This window comes from Anabrus simplex, chromosome X, assembly GCF_040414725.1.
Source record: "Anabrus simplex isolate iqAnaSimp1 chromosome X, ASM4041472v1, whole genome shotgun sequence".
In the NCBI taxonomy this organism is placed as follows: Eukaryota; Metazoa; Arthropoda; class Insecta; order Orthoptera; family Tettigoniidae; genus Anabrus; species Anabrus simplex.
This window is the reverse complement of record NC_090279.1, coordinates 115,820,793-115,848,756: the sequence shown is the minus strand read 5'-3', so window position 1 is coordinate 115,848,756 and position 27,964 is coordinate 115,820,793. Positions and strand designations below refer to the sequence as shown.

Here is a 27,964-nt window from a genome sequence, read left to right as displayed (position 1 = left end):
CAAACTCGGAGCTGTGCATGCCTAACCACACGGTCAACTCGCCCAGCCAAGTAGTGATGTTATGATTAAGAAAGACTATTTGTGGTAGTCAGTTGAATGCTGTACTAACAAACTGACCAGGTCATAAAAGATATCGGACGTCACAAATACACACTGCTGAAAACACCTGTTGAGGATTGAGAAGCCTGGAGAGCAACTACCAACCATTCCCAAGAAGGAAGACAAAGGAAGAAGCGCAATTGGATTTTTGAAGGGCAGAAAAACATCAGTTCGACACTCCATGTCATACAATGTCGGCAGTTCAAAATCTCTGGTGACCAGACAAAACTAATTAAAAGTTGGCCATAGATCCACAGTAAAATAGCACGTCAAAACTGACATGCAGACAGTCTAAATGGCAGCTGTAGCCAAATGATTATTATTTATAGTGTTAATTACAATACAAATAATAGAACAACAACGCAGAAAGAGAAGCTAACACTGGCACAGACCAGATGCAACCAGAATGATAAAACCCAATTCCTAAAGGGTGTAGAAAGAGCCATCTCCATGGGAAACCAAAAGTGCACAAATCAGGACAGACAGGGATGGGTACGAGAAGGCGATGAAAACCCACACACAGGGAACATCTCCTCAACTTCTATTTGGTGGTGAACATTATCTTCATTTTATGCCTTTCAGTGATGGTGGTGAAAAAAAATAAAAGAAAAACAGCCTGGTCCGTGGAAAGTCAGTCACAAGGTCACGAGACACAGTTGGAATACCACTTGTTAGTAACAGATTTGAAAGACTTTCACGCATCATATGGGAGCTTCAGAAAGCAGACAAGAAAGTACGGATAGGATAACCGATGAGTCGAGACCAGACTAGACTGAAAAATGTCTTGGCGACGGAAGCAACTGAAGTCTTGTGTGTACAATGCTTGTCTCCTTTCTCTATGGGTCGGGTATGTAGTGAGATGAATCTTTGTAGCGAGATTTTACGACCAGATGTCAACCTCCTCAGAGAAATGAACGATGTGATATATGACAGCAGGAAGCGAGAGGGTGCCAGCACATAGCCTACTCCTATTGAATAGCACCAAGCGGTCTGCTTGAAGCTTTACGTCCCCATCCGACGGATAAATCACCATCAACAAAATTATATGCCCTCACTGCATACAAACACTGCGGAGAGGTTTGGAATTTTAATCCCAACTTTTGGTACGCAATCTAGTGATTAGAAATTGTATACCACCACCTCTCCTACCCTGCTGGCCAATATTCTGATAGGCAAAACTTTTTCGGCCGACAGGACTGGAAACAGCTAACCACAGTGTCAGATCATATAGACATGACACTTTAATGATCAAGGCCACCAGGTGGGCTGAAGTCTGTGAGAAAGCACAAGGAAAGAGTGGTCATTAGAAAGGAAAATGCATGAAGGGAAAAAAAAAATTATAAGAGAGCAAAAGAAAATCAGAACTCAGAAGGGATGAGGCAAAGACCAAAGACTTTGAACATGTGTACCCTGAAAGTCAAAAGGATAGTTCAAGAAGAGAAATTGGAAAAAGATAGTAGATGCTGAAGTTGCTATACAGCATGATCAAAGGCAAAAGGAAACTTGCGGAGAGCAGCAAGGCACTTGAAGATAATGGATAACTGATCAGGAAGGAAAGTGATAAAAGACTAATTTCAACCACTTACTGAATGGAACAGACAAACAAAACAGTCGCACCGACACAGACAGGCCTTACATAAAATAAATATCATCGTAAAGTCCGTATTGTCGTACGTATACTTTAAGGTTAAGTCAATATTCCACCTTTACAATACCATAAGACAGGCCTTACGGCAACGATGGGATAGCAAAGTGCTTGTAGTGGGAAGGAAGCGGCCGTAGCCTTCATTAAGGTATAGCTCCAGCATTTGCCTGGTGTGGAAATGGAAAACCACGGAAAACCACCTTCAGGGCTACAGACAGTGAAGTTCGAACCCAGTATCTTCCAAATGCAAGCTCACAGCTACGCAACCCAAACTGCACAGCCAGACTTAGAGGTGGATGGGGAAGACAGCTCAGAGGTGGACGAATGCAGACACGATCAAAGTCCACCTTCTGGCAAAACTAAGCCTGGAGGACCAGACTGACGAAGACTGAAGACATAAAAGAACTGCGCCTGACAGACTTACAAAACAGACTGACTGTGAGACAAGTCCTAAAGAAAAACCTCTGAATAAGAAAGGTCCCTCTGGTCAGAGGAAAGAAAGGAGCCACACCAGGTGAAGATACAACAATACTGGGCAAAGATCAAAACCCAGCGGTTCAACAAGCGAGGTACCAGTGTTCTTCCCTAGGACCGGGCGCACCGCCCTGCCATTTTTACAGACCGCATGGCGATATGTGCTAGTTACATAATATTAATACATATTTGAGTCATCAGGTGCTCCAAATTAAAATATAAATACTGGAAAATGGTTTATTATTGTCAGCAAAATTGCATCAATTACATCGGAAATCAAATGTTTAGCTTGACCACCACGTAGTGCCATGCGCAAGTGGGGTCTGGGTCTGAATTGCACGCGAGCCGTCTACTCCACTTGATGTCACAAACCCGTCTGGCAGTCCACGTGTCCACAGCAACCGAGTGGTAGGCCTAAGCCTTAGAGCATTAGAACATTACAAGTTATGTCTTGTTCATGATAATAACACTAAAATAGTTCAATTCTGCAGTTAATGTTTAACCGTCTGATATTATTGTTAACGCCCTGAGGGGAATGAATTGAAATTTCAAGCAGCTGGCTACTCATTCCTGCCTCTCGGCTGATGAAAATTTCTGGGGAGAACACTGAGTGCACATTTGCAAAATAGGTATGGAAGATGAGCAACATGACATAAAGGAACAGAAACTACATGTTGACAGGAAGAAGCAGCAAGTGCTTGTAACCACACCTAGGAAACTGGAGCTGGAAAATGAAAATGATGAAATGATGAAGAAAACTGCCATAGGATAAACAAGTACCGCTGAAATCTAAGATGACACCATATAAATCCTATGATAGCCCTATCGCTACGTACCACATTAACGAGGCAAGACAATCATAGGTGATAAATTTCATATCATTGCGTATTGAAAAGCAATATAATGTAAAATAAAAACTAAAGGTTTCCATTTATTGTTATATATATTTCATGAAACTAGTTTCTGTCTTGCTAGAGACCTTCGCCAGTCAAAATCAACTTACGGCAAGACATGAATTACAATAAATAGTATTGAATAGGTGGAAACCTTTAGTTTTTGAGGCAAGACAACTCGAACCACAAGTTGCGGAAATGAAGGGAAAGATTTAACAAACCTATGTAACGATAGTCTCCACTCTGCTCGCTCGCTGCTCTCTGTGAACAGACAGCAGCAGTGTGTTCTAATATCTGTTGTTCATTCAAGTGTGTGTTTATGGAATGGCACTGGTAAGGATTTTAAAACTGGCATGAGAACATTACTCCCTTTTCTTTAGATTGCACCAAGGCCCAGTTTCTGAAAAAATCACCATGAAGAATATTTGTATGCGGACGGTAATGGCGATATTCACCATTATCTAGCTTATTATATGCTATGTAGCTGAGCTGGGGAGTAGAAAACTTTAAAACAACCAGGCAAGGTCCCTAGTTGCCTGCACACGAGACTAAATTCTCCATACATGTTAAGGTGAGTGTTAATTCAATGAACACCTTTTTTTCTAACATTTCTTTCCATATCACACTTTCTTACCTTGGCTGCACAGCTGGGAGCTTGCATTCAAGAAATGACGGCTCTGAACCTCACTGTTGGTAGCCTGGAATTGGTTTTCCACATTCACACCAGACAAATGCTGGGGTTGTACCTTACTTAAGACCACGCTCACTTCCTTGCCACTCCCAGCCCTTTCCTATCCCATCATCACAAAAAAATCCGTCCATTTGGCGAGACATTAAACCACTAGCAAGACAAACAAGAAAACGTCTAAAGAAACAATCATCTGTATGCCTGCCAATTTGCATGAACATCTCGTAACTGTCTTCAGACTTCTAGAAAATACGCTTGGTTCGCTCTTGTTCATCGCTTGCAGCGTGGCCATGACACGATATATCTCACACAAGCAACGTACATTGGCACGTACACCGTTGACAAAACTTGCACTACCGTCTGACTCAAAGCGAGCTGACCTTGGTACAGTTACACCAGTTCTTGTCATAGCTTGTACATTAGGTCAGACTGTCCTGCTACTCACTTAGTGCAACATGAGTTTGACTATGCTTGTGCCGCAATAATTGTTGTTACCAGAATCATTCAAATTTGGAAAAGGAACTCTACAAGAACTAGAATTATTTAGTTTATTTTACCAAACCCATGCATGTGTCCTGATGATTTTAAGATTGTTGTAAACAAATGAATACACAGATATTTGAGTAGGCATAGATGATCTTCAAGCCAGAACAATCATATTGTGTTTTACAACCAATTACTTTATTAGACTATTCTTTATTGTAGCATTCTAAATAAGAAAGACATAGTTTCCCTTGTTATATGGTAATTTGCACATTAGAAATACTGTATTCCTACAATGTCATGTAATTTAGGATATGAGCAATATTTGGTTTGTTATGATTCAAAGGTATGATACTAATGAAATGATCATCATGTCTAAACTTTTATACAAGTTGCTATACGCTGCACTGACACAGATAGATGTTATGACAACAATGGGACAGGAAAGGGCTTAATTAAGGTACAGCCCCAGCATTTGCATGGTACGAAAATGGGACACCGCGGGGAAAACCATCTTCAGGGCTGCCGACAGTGGGGTTCGAACCCACTCAGGTAGGCGTCTTCTTTCCTTTAAATTGTGGCACATCTCAATTGTCAAGTTACATAGTTCTCTAGCTAGTTTACCACTGATTGTTTTAACATTACATGGAAGAACACTTGTTATACTCAATTTTTTCAGACAATTTTTGTAACTGACACATTGCACATCCCACAACTCCTCATGGCACTTGTACTGTTTGTATGAGCTCCATAGTTTCTTCCTAGGACCAACATTTTGAGGACGGCATTGTTCCTGCTCGTGCACAAGACGCAATCCGATCGAAACACTTTGGAAGTCTGCGAGCAGCTGGCGTGGCTCGTCGCACACAACTCTACACTTACAAAAAGTCACCAGTCACTGTGACCTGGAAGGTCTGTGCGAGGGAGGCTCGCAGTGTATTCCTAGCTTCAGAGGACCATTTTGTTTAAAATTTAAAATTTTTGTTTTTTTATGCAGACACATTATTTGAAATTTGCAGATTTATTTGGTGTATGATTTATTAAGTTTGGTTGAGCGGAAGTATATTTCATTTTATTTTAATAAATTTCATACGGCATTTTTAGGATTTCATAAACCATTGTAATGTTAAAAATTAATATCTCAAGAATCATAAGATATACAAGGTTGTGGTTTGATTTAAATTCTAGTGGAAGCTGTGCTGCAGAAGTTGGTAGGACTGACAAGACAGTGACTCTTGGTATAACACATGTAACTGTTTCATTCTTTGTGCTGTTGTACTAGTGTACTACTGATCTTGTGTCTTAACTTATTTTTCTCAGACAAACAATAAGTTTTTTCAGGAACTATAAGAGATAGACTCTTGATTTTTTCCACAGTTCATTTAGAGTAGTCTTCTGATTCTAAACCTCTAGAAGGTAGAGATAGCTTGCATGTTTGTAGTAAAATGCACAACAAATTAATGAAAAATTGTTCAAAGAAAAAATTATATCATAATAATCACAGTGTATTCTTTTAGCTACCCAAAAAACCTACGCACGACTTACAGACATCCATACCCACTCAGTAACATTAAGAGGCACGCCCAAAAATCACAGTGTATTCTTTTAGCTACCCAAAAAACCCACGCACGACTTACAGACATCCATACCCACTCAGTAACATTAAGGGGCACTCAGTTACAATTCAAAGACACAGTTAAAAACTTAGGGATGATAATGGATAAAAACCTTAGTTGGAACGATCATGTAACAGGTATATGTCAGCGAGTGTTTTATTCCTTACATTCCCTTAAAAAACTCACTCCCCCAAAATGTAAGAAAACTGCTTATCCAAAGTATGGTAATGCCAATATTCGACTACTGTGACGTAGTATACAGTAACCTGAATGCCTCACTTTCCATCAAGCTCCAAAAGGCACATAACGCATGCGTTTGATTTATTTCAGATATACCAAGGTTTAGCCATATTTCTCCCGCATTTGCTAGGCTTTCATGGCTACGCTTAAGAGAGCGACGAAATTTACACACTCTTTCCCTGTTACATCGTATACTGAACCTTAACACACCTGAATACCTTGCCACACAATTCCATTACCTAGCATCACCTTCTAGTATTCCTACCAGATCATCATCCACCGCAGTACTAAGCATTCCCATTCACCGCTCAACTGGCTACAGTAGATCATTTATAGTCGCCGCCAGCCGAATTTGGAATTCCCTACCTGCTGAAATTAGGAGAGTGTCAAACCACCTCCGCTTTAAGAAACTCTGTCAAACCTGGTTAATAAATAATAATGATTTCTTATAACATAGTAGGATTAGATCATAGTTAAGTTTTAGATTAACTAAAACATTTAATTGCTACCTTAAGATATTAAACTGTAGATAATTTAGTGTATATTTAACTCTTCATGTAGGTGTATGTATGGTCGGACAGAATAGCAGGCTTCATAGCCTGAGTCCCGCCATATAAAACAAGACAATAAATAAATAAAATAAATAAAATAATTCCCAGAATATGTACTTTAAACAAACTAGAGGAGTATGTACATGAATCACGTACAAGTAATCTACAAAAGTTTCATAAAGTTTCATTAAGTATGAGGGCGAATCAAAAAGTAAGTTACACTAGCTCACTGCGAGAGCATGCTGTGACTTGTGACCAGGGCCAATGAAGAGCAAGCTACCATAATTGCTGACACGTCCAATAGGAAGGTTGGTGTGGTATCCTGCCGTGTTGTGTGTGCAGAGCGGGCTAGGCTCATTGACGCATCAACTGGATGTTCATTCCAAATTGGAGGTGCGTGCAACGATCAGATTTATATGAGCTAAACGCCTCAATTGCACGTACATTCAGTGTGAAATCACGGCTGTATATGGCGAGTGTGCAATTTCTCGCCCAGGTATTTAAAATGGTGTAAGCAATTTGACGCTAAACGCACGGATCTCATGGACGAATATCGCGAAGACAGGACCGCAATGTCCAGCACCGTTGCAAATCATAACAGTGTGGATTGGATCATTAGAGAGAATGGCGCAGAACATCGCAGAAAATTGCCAGCATGCTAAACATTTCATATGGCAGTGTGTTCTCCACTGTTCACCAGTACCTTGGATTTCATAAACTGTGTCAAAGATGGGTCCCACATCTGCTCACCGATGTTCACAACACCTCACACGGCCCGCCAAACGTCTGAACTGATGCAGCGTTTCAAGTGGGAGGTATGGCACATCCTCCATACAGTCCAGACTTTGCACCATGCGACTGTCACGTGTTTAATAAGCTGAAAAAGGATATCGGTAGACGCCGATTCTGAAATAATGAGGAGGTGAAAGCAGCTGTTTCCAGGTGGTTAAATAGCACTGGAGGTGGTTTCTACTCATCCGGAATCGAAAAGTTGGTTAACTATTCCAAGAAATGTTTACAGCCTCTTGGGGACTATGTGGAAAAGTCAACTTAGTTGTATGTTGTCATAGCTGTGGTAGTTTCATAAATGGCCATAACTTGGAAATGTAACTAACTTTTTGGTTTACCCTCATAGTTCTGGAGAAAATGGGTCATGAATTTAGCTAATTTAACATTCGTGGGATAAGGCATTCATACTCCCCTTAAGAGTTACTACCCTTCCAGGTTAAAAACAAAAGACAACTCATGGTACCATCACTTGGGGGAAGCTCTCAAACTGGTATCACATGTATATGCTACCCAAATAACCGAGACATTTTGTTTGTTCTGTGTCGGTCGCTCCAAGTCTCCCTTCAGAGGGTGTGGAGTAGCGGGAACTCGCAGTGCTCTAGACAATGTGAAAACCACATCAATGTTGTATTGTGGTTCTTGAGATCAGATCGCACAGAACTTTATATACATGTGACAGTTCTTAGTAGTGAAGAACTTTAGAATCACATGCAAGAAATTTCAGACTTGCAAAATACCAGCAGTATGTCATTACCTGGTTTCCAGTCTTGACCAGTGACTGATTTGAACTCTGCCTTCAGTGCAATAAGAACCTTCACTTCAGCATCGATGACACTTTTCTCGGCTTTGTTGGTCTTCAGAGTCCTCACTTTATCGCCCTGAGCAGCGATCTTGTCAAGGAGATCATTTCGAGAGCCAGGGCTCGAGGATGCCTTGGGAGCAGGTGGAGCAGGCGAAGCAGCCTTCTTGGCAGCAGCCTTGGCCTGGTTCTTGGCAGTGGATGTCACCTGCACACACAATGTATAATGGTTGTTCAAATGAAACACACATTTACACAATATACACTGACTCCAACTTGTACCTACCTTCTACAGATGTGCCATCACAATCACAGAAAGGGCCCCTCAAAAACAACACACACCCAAATACCCAGGAGTAACGTTACACAGAACACCAACTAGTACACTGATTCCACCTAGACAATACATATACGTTTATGTACAATTCAAAGTTGTAAACACATCATATTAGAGCAACAGGACATGTTTCGGCCACATTAGCCCAACTTCAGCTGTCTAGAAATGGCTTTAACTCAAAATTAACGCATTAACGTGAGCAAAATCTATATTCACATGATACATTTTTAAATTAAAAGAGGCGCATGCCGAAACATCATTATATGACAGTCGCTTGATATAATATGATGTAGTCAGAATAAATCTGACATAGAAAAGTTCTACGTAATAAAGGACAGTGACGATGTAATTAAAAGTTCCTTCTGTTCCTTAAAATTGGTTTCACACCAGATTTAAGTGTAGAATAATTTACTCCAACAGGCACCTCTTGACGAGGTCCCACTGCTGGATACCGCTCCTCAACTTGGCCAAACAACGATCATACCAAAATAATCTGCATATTGTAATTCTGTAACTGAAGTCTAGCTAGACTGAACAGTCCCCCATCGAAATGATAGCTGATCTTTACATCTTGGTTGTCTGTAGATGTTCCATATTCGCTGCCATGCTATCAGAGTGATGCAGCAAGCACACATCCTTGTTTCAATCCATGAGTGATTGGAAATGGATCAATAATATTTTGATGAATGAATTGCTCCGATGTCTTATCATGAAGAGCATAGACCAGAACTACAAAATGCTGTGGACAGCCAAAGTGCTTCAGTACTAACCACACAGCTAGTCTTGGGACTGAGTTGAAAGCCTTTTCCCGGTCATAGAACACTAGGTATAAAGGAGGCTCTTGCTCTCTGCACTTTTCCTGGATTTGCCTTTCACAGAAGATCATATATGTCATGCCTCTGGAGGTTCGAAAACTGCATTGCGACTCAGGTAGGATCCTCTCAGAAATAATCTGCAGGCGGTTGAGCTATAGATGACAATTATACACCACTACAGTTGTAATTCTGATTGGTTCCAAACCACTAAAGGAGTGCAACAAGGCAGTACCCTTTTACCATTACTTTTTATGACTGTCATGGATGAAGTCATGAAAGAAATTAAGCAGAAGAACAATATGGACATCAATGCATTTGCATTTGCAGATGATGTAGTCATTTGGGGAAATACAGAGAAGGAAGTCCAACAGAGGCTGAACACCTGGAATGAACATTTGAAAGCACACGGATTAACAATAAATAAATCGAAAACTGTTACTATGTCTGTCAACAGGCAGAAGAAGAAAGGAAAAATAATGCTGGAAGGTACACAGCTGGAAACAGTAGACCAATATAAATATCTTGGCTGCATCATTTCAAGTGATAACAGAATACAGCATGAGATTAACAACCGCATTCAAAAATCAGCTCAGTTTTACCATCAAGTTCGGAACCTCCTCTGGAACGAACAACTTCCCTTAAGATCAAAGCAGATTCTATTCCAATCATACTTCACCCCCATAATAACATATGGCCTAGAAACCTGCACAACAACCCAACAAGTGGATAGCAAACTACAAGCCGCAGAAATGAAGTTCCTATGAACTATGGTACAGAAGACAAAAAGGGACATGGTAAGGAATGAAAGAATAAGGGAGCAAGCTGGTGTGTACCCATCCCTGAATGAAAAAGTGACAAGGGCCCGTTTGAAATGGTTTGGCCATGTCAAACGAATGGACAATGGAAGGACAGCAAAACAATGGCTACACACAGTCGTGGCCGGAAAACGACCGGTAGGAAGACCTAGGAAGAGGTGGCTGGACCAAGTGAAAGAGGACATAGGAACAAGAGGAGTCAGCTGGGATGTCGTCTTGAGAGAAGAGTGGTACATGGACAGACAGAAGTGGAGAGTGCTCGTAAACCACACCCGGGCAACTGGAGTGGAAAACTGATGATGATGATGATGATGATGATGATGACAGTTGTCACTAAGATCATTTTTTTTTTTTTTTTAATAGAGTAATGATAGTGGCATTTTCAAGGGCACTAGGTACTTCAGAGATTTCCCATATTAAGAGGATAAGATGGATAGGGCAAGTCCATCATGTGAGTAATACCAGACTTCCTCATCAACTCCTGTATGGTGAACTCTGCTCCGGTATAAGACTTCATGGAGTTCCTTAGAGGCATTTCAAGGATCAGGTAAAGCATACTATGAAAAGAGCTGGAATTAAAACTCAATCCTGAGATATGCTTGCTGAGAATTGTACACTTTGGCACCGCATAGTTTCTACATCAGGAACAACATAGTCACAAAGAGGCTAAACGACAACCACAGAAGCTCAGTCAGCGATTCCATGTGACTTGTGTGGACATATGTTTCATGCAAATATTGGGCTACCAAGTCATATGAAACACATTCATAAAGCATTGCGAGTGTAAAAATGTAAAGTGCTGAAGAATATGTATATTCGGACAAGAGCTACAGCCGACGATGATACCCAGCCAAGTAAGACCACGTGTCTCATTACTGGTTGTATTCGTGCCACACACTAACTCTCTCTCTCTACCTGCCTTAAACAACCTACAACCACTTGACGTCGGCGGTATAGACCCAAACACGACTTTGCCTTTATTGTTGTAGCGCGAAGAGGTTAGGAGTTATCGAAATACAAATGGGTTTGATTCCAAGAAGAAATGTTGGGGGTTATCAGTGTTGTAAAATAAGAAACGTAGTTCATTAAAATATACTTGTTTGTGCAAGGATAAATTCTCTTCAAGCAAATCTGAGGAATCATCTCTTGTTTTTTTTAAGCCTGTCTGCTTCATTCTTCCAGTGACATAGAAATAGCAAAGAAAAGAGTGGAACAACTCCATAGCATAGCAGAAATGACTAGACTGCAAATATCATACAGTTAGACTGAATTTATGACCAACATCAAAGAGGCTCCCCAAATGTTAAAGCTGAAAGAGGGGAAAGTCAAAAGAGTAAAGAGCTTCAAGTATCTTGGAGAAATAGTTCAAGAGAATGGATCAGAGAAGCTAGCTCTGATAGAACGAGCGAGAAAAATGGAAACAGCGTATCAGCTCACTAGAGACACCTACAACAAGAAAGCTTTGTCATATGGAGCCATATTAAGACATCTGGACACAGTCATCAGACCTGAATGCTTATACGCAGCAGAAACATTGGACATGATTGGAAAGGGAGATCTAGAGAACATCAGAAAGAAAGAGAGGAAAATGCTCCGGAAGATCTTGGGCCCGAAAATGAATGGTGGGGAGAGGAGACTTAGACCCAACAAAGAACTATACCAGAAGACAGAGGAAGTCGTCGTATTGATGAAAAAGCGAAGGTTTCAATTTTATGGACATCTACAGAGAATGGACACCAACCGACTGACAAAAAGGATTTTCAGCTTCTTCAGCCTAAGGAAGACGGAACCAAAATGGTTTCGGGAAGTAAGGACCGACCTGGCCAGGATAGGAGTAGAAAAAGAGGATGTACTGGACAGAAACAAATTTAGACAGAAAGTGAAGGAGTTCAACGGTTTCCAGGAGACTGGGGAAGAACTTGTGAAGAAGGAGAAGAAGAAGAAGACCTACACAGAAGAACAGAAGAAAGAAGTCAGTGCAAAGATGAAGAAGTACTGGCAGAATGTGAAGTCAGGACTGGTGAAAAATAACGTAAAGACTGTAAAACGTGGTCCATAGATGGCCGGAACGATAATAAATAAATAAAACAGAAAACATGATCCGAGACGTTTGTCTTTACGCGTGATGAACTTTGCTCTATTTATACACTCAGACTGCGGTTTATTTATTGTATTTGTTTTTTTGTTTTTCTTGGCTTGAAATAGTTTCATAACTCTCCACCAGCGCTCTGCGTAGGTATCAGGAACCAGTTGTGTATGGTATATATCTTGTTTGAAAGACTAGGTCTCGACCTTTTATTTGAAATCAATACCAAGTTGGTTTGTTTCATCATTCCCCTTGTTCAGGTTTGTCTTGGTGCTTTTGGTTTCGCTGCAGCTTCATCAGTCCGTGTGACGCGCCGCGATCAATGGCTAGCTCCAGCCGTGGTTTGACTGACAGTAACGTGCTTGAAATATTATACAATTCAGAAGAATGTTTAGTCAGAAGTAGTAGTGACAGTATTAGCAGCAGTAAATTCTCTATAATAATAATAATAATAATAATAATAATAATAATAATAACCGTGCCCGGTCAGCTTACGTGGGGGTCTGGTTCTGAAATGAGTAGGAGCTAGGCATAACCCTGCGTAAGGCACTGGGGTGGGGGCCCTCAACCCCGACACGGCGCGTCCCATATGGCTGATAGGGGAAGCTCCTGTAGATATGCAGGACAGGTGTGAATAAGGCTTAGGCAAATAAGCACCCACGGATCAACTGAGGTAAACAGAGAAATGGTCAACGGCCTCGACGGCAGAAGAGGACATATCCCAATGGCAGAGAGGGCAGAAGAACCGAATCAAATCCACTTCGCATCTGACTTGTAGCAAGCGGCAAGTGGTCAGCGTCTGATCACCAGAGGTGCGGCTGTAAATATGCTCCAGGAACTAACAATCCCTGGTTCTACACCACTAGCGAAAGCTAGAAGATTGCTTACAAGCAGACATGACTCGTACAAGTAAAGACAAAATTACCCCCAGGTGGACAATCCACCCACTCTAAAGTGGCAACCAAGCATTCGGATTCTGGGGAGCTTGGGCGAATACGAGAGAGCAAGTCGGAGTGCTCTGATAAACTTCCACGAAAGACCCACACTTTCATTGGCACATTCAACATTCAGACACTGATTCAAACAGGAAAACTGCACAATCTCACAACAGAACTTACAAAGCAGAAAATTCAAATTCTGGCCCTACAAGAAACACGCTTCACCAATTCAGAAACGATGGATTACAATAATTACAGGATCTTCAAAAGTGGAACAAACAAGAAAATTGGTAAAGGAGCAGCATTGTTAGGAATGGCCTTCTGTGTAGACAAAAAAGTTTTGGATTCAGTAATAGAGGTGAAACCCATCAACAATAGGCTTATGACCTTAAGAATCAGGCATACAAACAAAAAATACACCTTTATTAATGTGCATGCACCAACAAATGGAGACAATAAAAAGGAGCCTGAAAAAACAGAAAGATTCTGGGAAGAACTTGAAACAGAAATGGCCAAAATCCCTAAAAATGATGTGAAAATTCTACTCGGTGATTTTAATGCACAGCCTGGCAGGGAATACAAATACAGGAGGACAGTGGGAGACTATCCAGCCCACAGATTCACCAATAAAAATGGCACACGCCTCATTGAGTTATGCCAACAAAATAACCTCAAAATTATGTCAACATCACTCCGGAAGAATCCCAAAAAGCAAAAAACTTGGCAATCACCCATCCATCATTTAGGAGAATTTCGGATTGATCATGTGGCAATATCATATGATTACCAAAAGGAAATTCATGATGTGCAAGTGCGCAGAGGTGCTAACATCGATTCGGATCATTATTTAAGCAGAATCAAAATTAAATTCACACCCAAAGGGAAATTCAACAGGAAAACATCGGTGATTCCAAAATTTTATCTACACAAAATCAAGGACTCTAAAATTTCAGAAGAATGGGAAAAACGACCTGCAGAGAGCTGGGAGAATTTCCAGACTAAAATCATCGAAACGGCGAAGGACCTAATCCCACTTTGCAAGAAACCAAAACATCCTTGGTGGAATCAAGAATGTGAGACCGCACTAGAAGAAAGGAAAAAGGCATTTCAAAACTACAATTGTAACAAATCATAAGAAACACAGAAGAAATTCTTCAAAGTTCACAAGCATGTATCCAAGATTTTAAGACAAAATAAACGGAAATACGTCAATGACCAACTGAAGTCAATTGAAGACAACTTCAAAAATTACAACACACACGATTTCTACAAGACCTTTGCGAACCAAATTAAAGGATATTCCCCACAGAACCTTTGCTTTCGGAAGCAAGATGGTAAACTAGCCTTGACAAATAAGGAAAACTGCCAAGAATTAGCTACATATTTTTCACAGCTTTTAAGTTGTCCAGAACCCAAGAGATTCCCGAAAGTACAGCCAGAAATCATACCGGAAAATTCGTCACCACCAACTCAGGAAGAAATTTATTCACATATCAAGAAACTTAAAGACAACAAAGCATCAGAGGAAGACGGAATTGTAGCTGAACTTCTGAAAAATTTAGGCCCAAATTCACTCTGAGAAATTACACAAATAATCCAAAACATTTGGCAAACCGAAAAGCTCCCGGATGACTGGAAGATTGCTCTAATCCATCCACTACATAAAAAAGGCAGCAAGTTAGACGTAAACAATTACAGAGGAATCTCACTTGCATCAGTCACATACAAAATACTATCAGCCTGTCTCTTGCATAGAACACAACAACAATTAGAACCCAAATTATCAGAATTTCAAGCAGGATTCAGACCAAACAGGTCATGCCCAGAACAAATTTTCAACCTCAAAACCATACTTAAACTACGAGCCCTCAGACAAAAGCCTACAGTATGCACATTTGTAGATTTCAAAAAGGCATATGATTCGATAGACAGACCCTCACTATTCCAAATTCTAGAGGAGAGAGGACTAGATCCCAAAACCCTAGAACTCATAAAACAAACACTAACGGGCACAAAATCTAAAGTGAAATTTATGGGAGAAATTTCAGAACCCTTCGACATTCAAACAGGTGTGAGACAAGGTGATGGACTCTCTCCTATTCTGTTCAACGTCGTCCTAGACAAGGTTATGGAAGAATGGGAGAAGGAACTCAAGAAACTTGAATCGTGGAAACCGATCCGATTGGGCTTTCCCAAAAACAACCTCTACGTACCATACCTCGCATTTGCGGACGATCTGGTGATTTTAACAGAGGATGAGGAGACTGCCATCAAGCAGCTTGAGATACTTAAGGAATCTGCAGAAAAAGTGGGACTACAGATTTCATTTGAGAAAACTAAATTCTTCCGTTCAAAGACAGATATCACGAGCCTGAGAACAAAATACGGTAAAATCGACCGGGTCTCGTACTTTAAATACCTCGGAGAATTCATCGAACCGACAGGCCTTGAGAAGATCTCACAGCAAAACCGTCTCCAAAAAGTCAAGAAGGCATTAGGGTTAGTTCAAGACATCTACAACAAAAAATGCATGTCAAGACAGACAAAAATTCGGCATTACAAAACAGTCATAAAACTAACAGTCCTTTACGCAAGTGAAACATTGTCACTTAACAGTAAACAAGAATTACAAGAAATAAAAAAGCAAGAGAGGAAGATCATCAGGAAAATCCTAGGAGCAAGATATACCCAAGATGGTTACAGGCTACAATCAATCAAAACAACAGAAAAAGTTTCAAACATTGAAATTTACATTAAGAAAAGACGAATGACATTCTTTGGACTCCTAACAAGATTACCAGAAGATCGACTGTCAAAAAGAATATTAAATTATGTTAGCTCACTTAAGAATTCAACACCTTGGCTGGATGAACTTCGAAAGGACCTCAAAAGCGCAAACATATGTGCAACAGACATTTTAGAAAGAGACACCTTCAGACACAAAGTCAACAAGTGGGAAGTTACATCAGAGCAACCAAAGCAAGGACGGTGCACACCGAAATGGTCGGAAGAACATAAACAAGCCTTCTCAGAGAGAATGAAAGCCTATTGGAAGAACAAGAAGAACCCAAAGAAAGCTTGATTGAGTTGTTTGCTTAACGTCTTCCATTATTGGGAGAATACGCCAATAATAATCAGAAGAAGAAGAAGAAAAATCATATGGGCTCAGCTACCGTGCACAGACATTTCAATTTGACGCCATCTGGCTGTCTGCTCGTCAATTTCGACGTTCTGTTTTACTCTTGGCCTACTGGAAGGCAGGCAGAGTAAAGTGAAACTCTCTTCGGCGTCTATGGCTGAGATTTAATCAGTAAATTCTCTGCCTGCAGTATCTGCTGGGTGGATTGAGTAGCTCAGTAGTTGCTGCTGCCGGTCCCAAGCCCAGAAAAACAAGGGGGGTTAGCTTAAAGCCGTAAAATTACAGCCAGAAAATCATCTTGAGGCAATAAAGGGTACGACGGTTCCACATGTTAGCGGCGGTACACCAACAGTGTCAGATTCACGTTAGTGGCGGCTGAATAAATATCCTCTGCGGCTAACAACCATAGTTGTAAATCGGAGCTTGCTCCACATAAAGTAGTCAGATATGGAAAAGTCTTTTACTAAAAGAATTCCACCCTCCAACCCCTTAAGGATGGAGAAGACTACATCGGATTTGGTGGGTAGTCGCCTAAAAGACGACAAATTTGACCACTCAAAAATACATACATATAACCAAACATAGAAACATAGAATCAAACATAAGCATATTAACTACATTGTGACGCACAATATAAACTTCTTACTGGAAACTGGAAAGCTCAAGAAGTTCGTAGATGAATTAGATAAGCAAAATATTCTTGTGGTAGGGCTCCAAGAAATTAGAAATTTAACGGAAGATCCATTTGAATCTCAAGGTTATAGAGTGTACAATGGGAAGCCAGGCCAAAGGGCCATGAAACATTGCCCCCAATATGGTACAGGATTTATAGTAAATTTGAAAATAATAGATTCCGTAAATGTTTTTAAAGCCATCTCACCGAGAACTGCAATTCTAACGTTACAAACCACAAACAAACTTAACACCATCATAAATGGTCATGACCCTACCAAGGAAAAAAAATTTCTTAACAAAAAATCTCCAAAGAAGTCAATAATTTGTGGGATCTCCTCGATCAGACAATGAATAAAATAAATATGAATAACATCAAGATCCTTATAGGGGACTGTAATGCACAACTGGGTAAGGAAAAGAAGTATTGAGATGTAGTAGGAAAGCGGGTTCCTCATAAATATACCAACAGAAATGGCCAAAGACTCATAGAAATTTGCAGAACCCATGGACTAATCTCCAAATCTACATATTTTAAAAGAAAACCACACAAACTTAAAACTTAGAAATATCCTGATTGAACAAAAAGAGAATGACAACTTGTGAAAATTTGAAATTATAATTCCACCTTTACAATACTGTAATTGTCTTTATTGGAAAGACTACACTGGACTATACTCGTGATACATGTTTCGTCCTCTTATGGGACATCTTCAGTCACACATACAAACAATGAAAATAAGGTGCGGACACGTTGAAATAAGTAAATAAAAAGTCTTTAGATCTTGTGACGTGGCGTATTGGCGCCTTGACAATCTTTAATGTTAAAATATGAAACATGAAGTCCAGTTAAAACACAGATTAAAATGTTATGTGCATAGAATTGCCCAATTATAAAACAACATGAGTGACTGTGCGAATAAAATTACAGTAGAGTCTCGTTAATCCGAACTAATTGGGACCGGAGTCTGTTCGGATTAACCGGAAAGTATTTTCTAATAATAATGTTATTTGTTTTATGTCCTGCTAACTACTTTTACAGTTTCCGGAGACGCCGAGGTGCCGGGATTTTCTCCTGCAGAAGTTCTTTTACGTGCCAGAAAATCTACTTGTAGCTATGGTGGAGAAAGAATCTGGAGTTGATGAGGAACAGAGTGACGATGAAGAAGACCACAATGAACAACTAGTGTCACATTCAGAACTTGCCGTACGCTACGTTGAGCAACACTCCACTGCTACGCCCACGGATGTGATGTTTATGAGACGCTGGTTTAACACTGCATCTTCGAGTAAGTTTCTTTTGCCGTAGTGATTGGAACCAACAGACTTTGTAAAAATAAACGACCATGATTGATGCTTTATGATAATGTTTACATTAAGTTATTCTAGTAAAATATGACTAATAAAATGCAAGTAAATTTTCATTCTAAAGTATGTTCTTTCATTTCAATAAGGAGAATTTCCTTTAAAAAAGTGAATATTTCAGTTCGGATCAACCAGACTTTCGGATTAACGGGGTTCGGATTTACGGGACTCTAGTGTATATGCATATTGTACATAAAATAGTGTGATAACAATGCCACATTAAAATAGCTTTCTTGATTAGATGAAGGTGGAGTTATGCTGTTGACACAAGTTGAACTTGATTGTGTGTTGACAATATGGGCCTAAAAAAAGAAAAAAAATTCAATTGAAATGTAAAGTGAGTGCTCATCTGGTCACTCACCACCTTGCCTGTCCTACGTCGACCACTCCACCTCAAGTGTTAAAGCTAACAGAGTGACGTCCTCGAAGGTCGCTGAGGACTGACTAGGCTTGTCGTATTTAAAATTAGATTTCACTTTTTAACATTGAAGACAACAAAGGCTTGTGCAAGAATTGAGTCATTTTGTGTCAATAATGTTTTTATATTATATCCTTTGCCTTTCTCAACAATGTCCCTAAAAGGCATTGGCTTCTTCCATTTTTTCAATTTCTGATTTTTGAGTTTTGTAATCTACCACGTGATTAAATAGAGATGAAACATGTCCCTATTTATATTTAATATGTTTAATTAAATAGTTCATTTGTAAAATGATGTGTATTGATTGGGTGGACCAAACCTAACATTGTTTCTTAGTTTTAACTGTATCAATACGGATCTATACAATGAAGTTTGTAAATTGTACAAATCTCTCGTTTCCCGAAACACGAGGTACGGTTTTGCATATTATTTGAATTGTTTAATAAGAAATACGGATAATTCATAATTCGAAGAGCAACGTCAGTCCCATTATCGAAATTCACACTTTTAATTCAAAATTGTCTTTCATTTTGTTAAAAATAATATTTTACGGCATAATTTAAATTTAAAAATTCTACATGTCGTGACAGAACACATCTTCCAGAACGTGCAGGGTTATCTCTCCAAACTTTGACTTTGGTGTGCCTACAGCGTACTTCAGAGTTTCTAGTGAAATAATAGTTCTTTTGTATTCTTGTAGTTACTCATTTAAGTTTTAGTGTGCAGTTATAAACTTCGAAATTATTACATTTTATTTATGCTGTGATTTAGTTTATTGTTACAGTACTTTAGTTTAGGTCACGTGTGTTCCTACTTTGCGCAGCAAGATGACTAACCATCAATATTCTTCCAACACACAGAACGAGAAGATGAAAATGATAAGGGAGTTTGACAAAGGATAAAAAACAAAAACTGAAATAGCTAAAGACTTCAGAATTACTGTGTCCACGTTTTCAACGTTTAAAAAAAATCGTGAGAGCACAGAAGCTCAAGGAATGCAGGGTATAAACAAAGCAAAACGAATGCGTGTTCGAGGAGCTAAACACACTGATTTGGAAGTGGAATTGATTGAGTGGTTTTGGCATATTCAAGCGAACAATATCCCTGTTGATATCGAGATTGTTAAGGCGAAGGAAAATGAACTGGCGCTAAAGATGGGGCGGGAGTTTCAGTGTCCAAACAGGTGGCTTCAGAGTTTTAAGGAAAGGCACAATATCACACGGTAGGCAGTGTGCGGAGAAGCAGAATCAATGAGCACTAGTGATGCAGACAGTTGGCGAGAAAGTGCGGCTCACATAATCAATTCATATGCACCGAACAATATCTTCAGTGCTGACGAGACTGCATTGTTTTTTAACGCCGACCCCAAACGGACTTATGGTTTTAAAGGAGAGAAGTGCCATAGCGGGAAATCTTACAAGGTTAGCGTCACGGTCCTGTGTTGCAATGCGGACGGAAGCGATAAGACTTCCTCCCCTCGTCATAGGCATTTCGAGAAGCCACAATGTCTTAAGGGCATCAGTCAATTTCCATGCAAATACAAGGCATTTAAAATTTCCTCGATGACAGGCAACATTTTTGAGGAGTGGCTAGTATGCCTTGAGCGCAAAATGACATGCCAGGACAGAAAAATACTTCTGTTGTTGGATCAGTGCGCTGCGCACAAACATAATTTAATTTTAAAACATGTGCGTCTTCTTCTGCTGGCCAACACTACTGGTACAAGCTACTTGCAGCCCCTAGATCAAGGTACAATTTCATATCTGAATCATGCCTACAGAAAGCGACTGGTGCATTACATTCTCCGTGAAGCCGCTAGAAATATTCCGGCAGGAGAAATACACAAGTGGAACGTGATGGATGCAATGCGGAGTGTGACAGTTGCCTGGGATGCTAATCCTTCATCGACAATCAAGAACTGCTTCATCAAGTGTGGTTTTGGTTCGTTAAATGAAGTAGAAGAAGACGACAATGAAGATGAATGGGAGCAGTCACGGCAAAAGTCTAATGTTGATGTAACTTTTGCCAAATACATTGCCACAAACCATGCGGAGACTACTTCACAAGAGCAGGATACCGCCATGATGATCAGCTGTGATCACGTGACACCAGAGGGAGCTGCAGCTACAACACGACGAAGATACGGCACAGGCGGCAACTATTCAATCGAAAAATTATGTACTTGCCATACGGAGCAGTTTGTAGCTAGTGCTTATAAAATAAAGATGAAGCAACCTCTCATACATTCTTTCTTTGAAGGCATTAAGCCTAACACAAACCCTACTAGACCATTAATCACTTGCTAACTTTTCAGGTACTGGATGAAGTTTTTTTAAATTCTTGATATTTGTGTTAAATATACGTCTGGGATTTTGAAGTTAGTTCTGTTGGTGTCTTGTGTTTCCAATTAGACAGTCTTGTTGGCTCCCCTGAGCAAGTGCTTTATACTGTAGTTGTATTGCGTCGTGCGTATAGGCCTATAGTAGATTACTCTTTGTCTTTGAATAGTGTTTCATTTTTTCCAGGTGCGAGGTTACGTTTGACAGTGTACGGCGTTATCCAAGAACATTAATCGAATAAATGCATTTTGTTGGATACATTTCGGAAATATAATTTTTTCCACAGCATTTGAAAGGTTTAAATGTGAATCAAGGTGATTGCATGCATTAAAGGATCTTAGAATAACGTATTTACTCAAGTATTAGACCCCCTCGCCTAATAGACCCCCCCCCCCCCCAACTTTTTGAGACCAAGAGAATGGAAAAAAAATAAAACTTGCATATTAGACCCCATAATGAAATTTGGCTGAGACCAACAACAACGATTCCACTTCGTAACGGGTACTACAAGCCGTACTGCAGCTCTGATGGCGTTGTACAAATATATGTACAAGTTTGCGCACATTTTCTTGAGCCCTCAGCTGCCTTGTGCCAGATCGGCAGAGCTCCGTACTCTTTGCAATCAGAGCTGACAGCCACTAAAGCAGTACAAGCATCACAGAACACTGTGCGTTCGTAGGTGGATTACCATAAATGGAGAAATAGGCCTACTACTTTTTTATTCTCGACTTTCAAATACAGGCTATCACGGTATGTGTTAAGGAATTGGTTTAATGATGAGTAAAATAACTGATTTAAAGGACTTCCATTAAATTAATGTTAAATTACACCTTTTCTTTTACAATCTGTACCGGTACATCTCCGACGAGCTGAGGCTATTCCTGGTCCATCACGGGAGCCTATAAAAGTTTACGATAAGCCTATAAAAGTGTTGTTAAACATATTTCACTATTGTGGTTATTATTATTAGAGCCATAGATTTAACATTATTTTGCTCATGTATTTAGGGTGAGAACTCGGGGAAGATGATTTTTGGAGGCGTGACTGTGTCTTGGAAAATAACCAACACGTCAGAAAATACGAGTGGCGAGTATTCCTCCGTAGACTCGCAATCGGCCATCAGTGAATGAATTGCAACTTAAAATGTCCCATAAAAACTGATATAATCAGTACTTATGATGCAAATGGGGGTTTATGAAACTATGCTTTGAATTCTTAACCTTATATATGCCGATATGATGAACGTTGTTACTGTTGGTTGCATTGCTAGTTGGTTGGCCTCACTGCAGGAAGAGAGGCGGAAGTGCAACCCTCCACTCGCCGCAGCTTTCTACACTGAGAGAGCTCCAGGTTCGTCCGTCCGACCCGTCCGATTCAGGCCCACACCAAAGTCGCGTGATACGTCTGTCTCTGTAGCTTTAGCACTATTAACTGCCGTCCTCGGGGCCCCGGTATTGCCAGAGATTGGAGAATGGCAGGAAGGTTGGTATGCAGTAAAATGGCACTTACAAGTCATCTCTCTAAGGAATGTGCCTGAAAAGAACTGCACCACCTTGCGATGAGGACACGAGTTTACTTTAGTTGAGAAATATTCATGGATGATGCATTAATAGCAATTTGATGAAAGCAATTTAGTCATAACGATTAAAGTATTTTACTTGTCAACATACCAGACAAATAATAATAAAAAATACGGAGACAACGAATGAAACTAATTTTTTAATGATAATAAAATGCATTTCCTCCACCACACCTTTAGATATGCATAAATATAGTATACTTTCCTAATGTTTTATTCTTTTACGGCAAAATAAATCCCAAACATAAGGTACACTAGTGCAAAATACCACGCGACTATACAATCCCCTCGAGTTTATGGAAGCAGATTTATTATTATTATTATTATTATTGTTATTATTATTGTTATTATTATTATTATTATTATTATTATTATTATTATTATTATTATTATTATTATTTCGAGAGGGATCTCGTAATCATCCTCCAGCTTCTATGTGTGTCCATTAACAAGCCATTGAAGGGTCACATGAAAAGGCTTTATTTGGAATGGACGGCTTCTGTTACACATACATTCACACCAACTGGGAGAATACAGAGACCATCTCTAGAAACCATATGTGAATGGATTCTCACTGCGTGGAGTCTTACCACGAACAAAACTGTTGTGAAAAGTTAATTTTTAAAAAAAATTTAAAAAATAAAATACGGGATCTCAAATGCTCTCGACGGGAGTGAAGATGACGTCACGGGGGATGGTAACGCCGGCAGCGGGGAAGATGGGAAGATGACGACACAGACGATGGTTCAGATGAAAGCAGTGGTTAGTGAACATTATAGCTTGTAAATATACTTTTTGCCTACCGATACGGTTTGTGATCTTGAGCATTTTTCATCAGTAACTTGTGTTTTTTAAATTGTTACTTCTAGTCTTCATCTCTCTAGGATAGCGTAGTTCACGTTTTCTTATGCGTTTAATAGTTTATTGTAGCTGTAGTTTTATTGATATTTGTGTGTTGGTTAGTGTGTGTGTACCATGTCCCGTGGTAAGAAAGTGACCGAGTCTGAGATCAGTGGAGTGTTTCCTTTGTAGACCGTAACCTCCTGTTCCATCACTTAACTGTAAATACCATAATTTGTTATTTCCTCACTCTCTTTTATTCTTGTATTCTCATTTTAGGGCCGGATGTTGTTAATAAGTGTGAATTTATTTTCCCTCATGAATAATTATCTTTTTGGAGTACAGTATTATATTTTATGCGGGCTATACGACACGGTCGTATTGAATCAGCTGAGCGTTGGCAACGTAGGTACGGCGATGCTCGCGCGTAGCAAATACAACTGACAGTGACAAATGACTGGCCATTAAGATCTTTTTCATTATTTTGTGTTAATACTACTTAATACGGTAAATAAAAGTGATTGAGTATATTTACAATATGTAGGCCTAAAAGTCATGTGTTTACCATTTATTGCCTTTTTAAAATTATAAATACCGGCTCCAAACAAAAATAGCCAGTAAAACTCAGTTTGTTAAAGAATACTGTAGAATCTTTACATGTACAATTTACAGCCTAGAAGTCACGTGTTTCTTCTTCTTCTTCTTCTTCTTCTTCTTTTAGGACCACATAGGATCACTTTAGTCAGTCCGTCGTTCAGGTCTCTTTGAAGGGATTGTTCGGGCTTTGCGGTCCTCCCAGTACTTCTTCAGACGCTCCGATCTTCGTGCCCTTTCCTCAGTTGAAAATGTGCGTGTTGTTGGTTTGTTTTGTGTAAGGGTAAAGCGGAGGTTTGTATTCTTGAGTTTTGTATTCAATTTTATCTTATTTTTGGTGTCTTCTGTTGTAAGGCTTATTTCCTTCAGATCCTCTCTTACTTCTCTGATCCATTTACATCCTGTTGTGTTTACTGCACAAAATTTGATGTATCGCATATTAGACTACCCTTCGCATTTTTTGACTGTAAAAGTGGAAAAATAAGGGTTCTAATACGCAAGTAAATACAATATTTTGTGATGCAGCAAGGGTTGGCATTTCTGAAATTCGAGCTGGCGGCAGTTACTTCGAAATCACATAATTCGAAACCCGATTCTAGTGTCCCAACGACTTTGAATTAACAAGGTTTTTACTGTATAGATTACTTTTTGGTTGAGACAACAAATCAAAAACAATTAATGGATGAAACAGCACTACCACGTGAGGCTTTTAATGGAGGCCACAGAGTAGTGGTGGTTTTGTTTGTTAACCCCCCCATGGCACTACAGCCCTTGAATGGCCTTGGACTACCAAGCGACTGCTGCTCAGCCCGAAGGCCTGCAGATTACGAGGTGTCATGTGGTCAGCACGACAAATCCTCTCAGTTCTTATTCTTGGCTTTCTAGACCGGGGTCGCTATCTCACCGTCAGATAGCTGCTTAATTCTAATCACGTAGGCTGAGTGGACCTCGAACCAGCCCTCAGGTCCAGGTAAAAATCCCTGACCTGGCCGGGAATCGAACCCGGGGCCTCCGGGTAAGAGGCAGGCACGCTACCCCTACACCATGAGGCCGGTACAGAGTAGTGGTAGCAAAACTGAAAATGGTAAAACTGTGAGTTAAAGAAATAAGACAGAAGAAAATGAAAGTATGGAAATTAAAAGATAAAGGAACTGAGGAGAAATTTCAGGAGGAATTAAAACAGGACAGAAAATGTAGAAGAAAAATGGACCAAACTTAAACACATCAGTAAGCTCTGCAGAGAAGATTTGTGGCATAACTTCGGCGAGAGTGAAGGAAATGGAGACACCTTGGTGGAATGGAAAGGTGAAGGAGGTTGTTAAACAAAAGAAGCAATCATGGCAAGAATGGAATAGAGATAGGAAAGAGGTAAGATTAAGTATCAAGAAATTAAAAGTAAGTGTAGACAAGTGGTAAATGAGAAAAAGAAAAACGTTGGGAGAGATTCACACAGGAGTTGGGAGAGAATATAATTGGTGGAAAAAGGATGCTGTATGGATTTGATAAAAAAAAAAAGAAAATCTACACAAAACAAGTGAAGGAAGAGAGTGGAAAGATTACTTCAATAAACTCCTGAATGTGAGAAATGATGCAGAAGAGAGTGTAGGAGTAAATGAAGACAAGCCAGAACGGAGACTGATATTAGAATGCCAGAAGTGGAATGGCTGGTGAACAAATGATAACAGGAAAAGCAGCAGGGATGGATGACATAACAAGATGACCTATTGGTCTACATTGGTTATTTAAGCTGCTAAGGTGTATCTAGGTATATGGAGGAAAATGCAAATACCTGATGACTGAAGTTAACACCAGGAATAGAAATATATGTGACAATTAACAAGGAATTACACTTTTGTCACAAATGTTCAAAATATTGGAGAGAATAATAGAAAGGAGGATGAGAGGAAGGGTGGAAAGTATGGCTTCTGACAGGGCAGATCTATGATAGATCCTGTATTTACCATGAGATTAATGATGGAAAAACAGCAGGAATATGGAAAAGGTCTGGTGATGGTATTCCTTGATCTAGAGAAGAGAAAAAAAAGTGTGAGAAACCCTGGAAAGAAAAGGATGTGGAAAGCAGTCAAGGGCATTAGTGTAGTTATGGCTATTTAATAAACGAACTGTGCGAGTCGAATGAGGAAACTTGTGCATCTCCATCACACACCTCTCGCTTGTGCTCTGCCGTAGCAAATATGGAGAGTTCGTCAATTTGAATCACCCGCCCGGAAGTAACAGACTAACCTCCGCGACACTGATAGCACCATCGCTCTTAACGTAACACGAAGAGCATCCGTGATTTTTTGTTGGTATAGTTTTTTAAGTATTGAATGGAGGAAAATATTTATAACATTCCATTTAAAGGAATTATTTTAACACTCACAGTTAATAAAGAACCAACATGGTATTCATCAATTAAAATCCTCTTATGCTTGTGGTGTGTTCTACAAACATGTAGCGCGAGTCTAGCGAGGAAAAGCACACACGTGTGCAACACTTACCTCTGTGGTCTTCTTATTTAGGCCTGAAGTAGGCACCTGCTTGGCATGTCCATCAGGAACGTAGAACAAGATCAGTGGAGACTCTCTACCAGTGTGGACGCTGAAAAATAAACAAAACAGGTGGTATAGAGAGACTAGCCATAGTAGCTGTCACTGATGGAATGTGCACGACCACAATTGGACGGTGTTATGCGTCAAGCAGCTATACGTAAATCTTGGTTCTGACTGTTACCTCTACTACAGTGGTAACACCAAAACAAGGCACAAACACAGTTAAAAGGGGAAGGTAAGAGTAAACTACACAAAGTAAGAAATCACTACACACTCGGAAAAACAGTAGCTGGCATTAAGCGGATCTCCAACAAAACATGCACGTAAATATCAGTAGGGCCAACTAGTGAACAACAAACCGGGAAGATGAAAAGGGCTGGGAACCTACCAAAGGCATGGACATGGCTTAGATAGCGGATTCCGAAAATAAATCGCCGTGATCCTTGGTTTTGAAAAATATTATTTACAAATAATTTTACAAATACATTCCAAATACGATTCCAAGTTACGAGTTATAACTTCAGTGATATACGTAGCTTATTTCGTAGCAGTGTAAATTCAAATTTCAAATCAACTATACATCTATTTACCAATGCAATTGTACAATGCAAAATACAGTGATGTGAAAAAGGTTATCCAAAACCTAGCGTAACTAAAATGATACAGAACTACCAGAGGCAAACCCCAAGGGAAATAATGTTAAACTACATTCTACATATTTTAGTGAAACAAGAAATGGGAATGCCTCGGAAACGAACAGGTAAGCCCAGATGAAAAACTAAGGCGTCATAAGTAACTAATTTGTTGAATCTAGGCGAGGTTAGGGCAGACTCCTGTATGAAAAGCAAATCGGAACATTACGGAAATTTTAGCAGGAACGGAATTCAAGAGTGCTTACCCGAGGAGAGTGCCATCCCAGAAACCGGGAGACGTCAACCAGATAGGCTGCTCACAGACAGATAGACCAAGACCGACAGAATTCAGGATACAGAATTAATTCAAACACTGCCTCGCTCACTATATATAGGAAATTGCGGCCTTGGAGGCAGCCAATCAGCGTGCATGAGTTCCCTATCGCCACCTAGACTCATCAATCACAACCTTACTTTCGATCGCGAACTTTGACTAACATTCTAGAATACGCCTGATCGCGAATGTCGTATTTCCAGAACAGTCAGAAATATTTTCTAGAATACAT

General features: G+C 39.9%; 1 protein-coding gene across 1 annotated transcript in view; it reads right to left on the bottom strand.

Moving 5' to 3' along the window:
* The window catches only part of GluProRS (Glutamyl-prolyl-tRNA synthetase), a 399,755-nt gene that overhangs the window by 189,005 nt on the left and 182,786 nt on the right, over positions 1-27,964 (bottom strand). Inside the window, exons 13-14 of the mRNA XM_068230702.1 lie at positions 26,716-26,815; positions 8,233-8,485 (exon numbers count right to left, since the gene is read on the bottom strand). Coding sequence (XP_068086803.1) covers positions 8,233-8,485; positions 26,716-26,815 — 353 coding nt within the window. The remainder of the gene's footprint in view (positions 1-8,232; positions 8,486-26,715; positions 26,816-27,964) is intronic.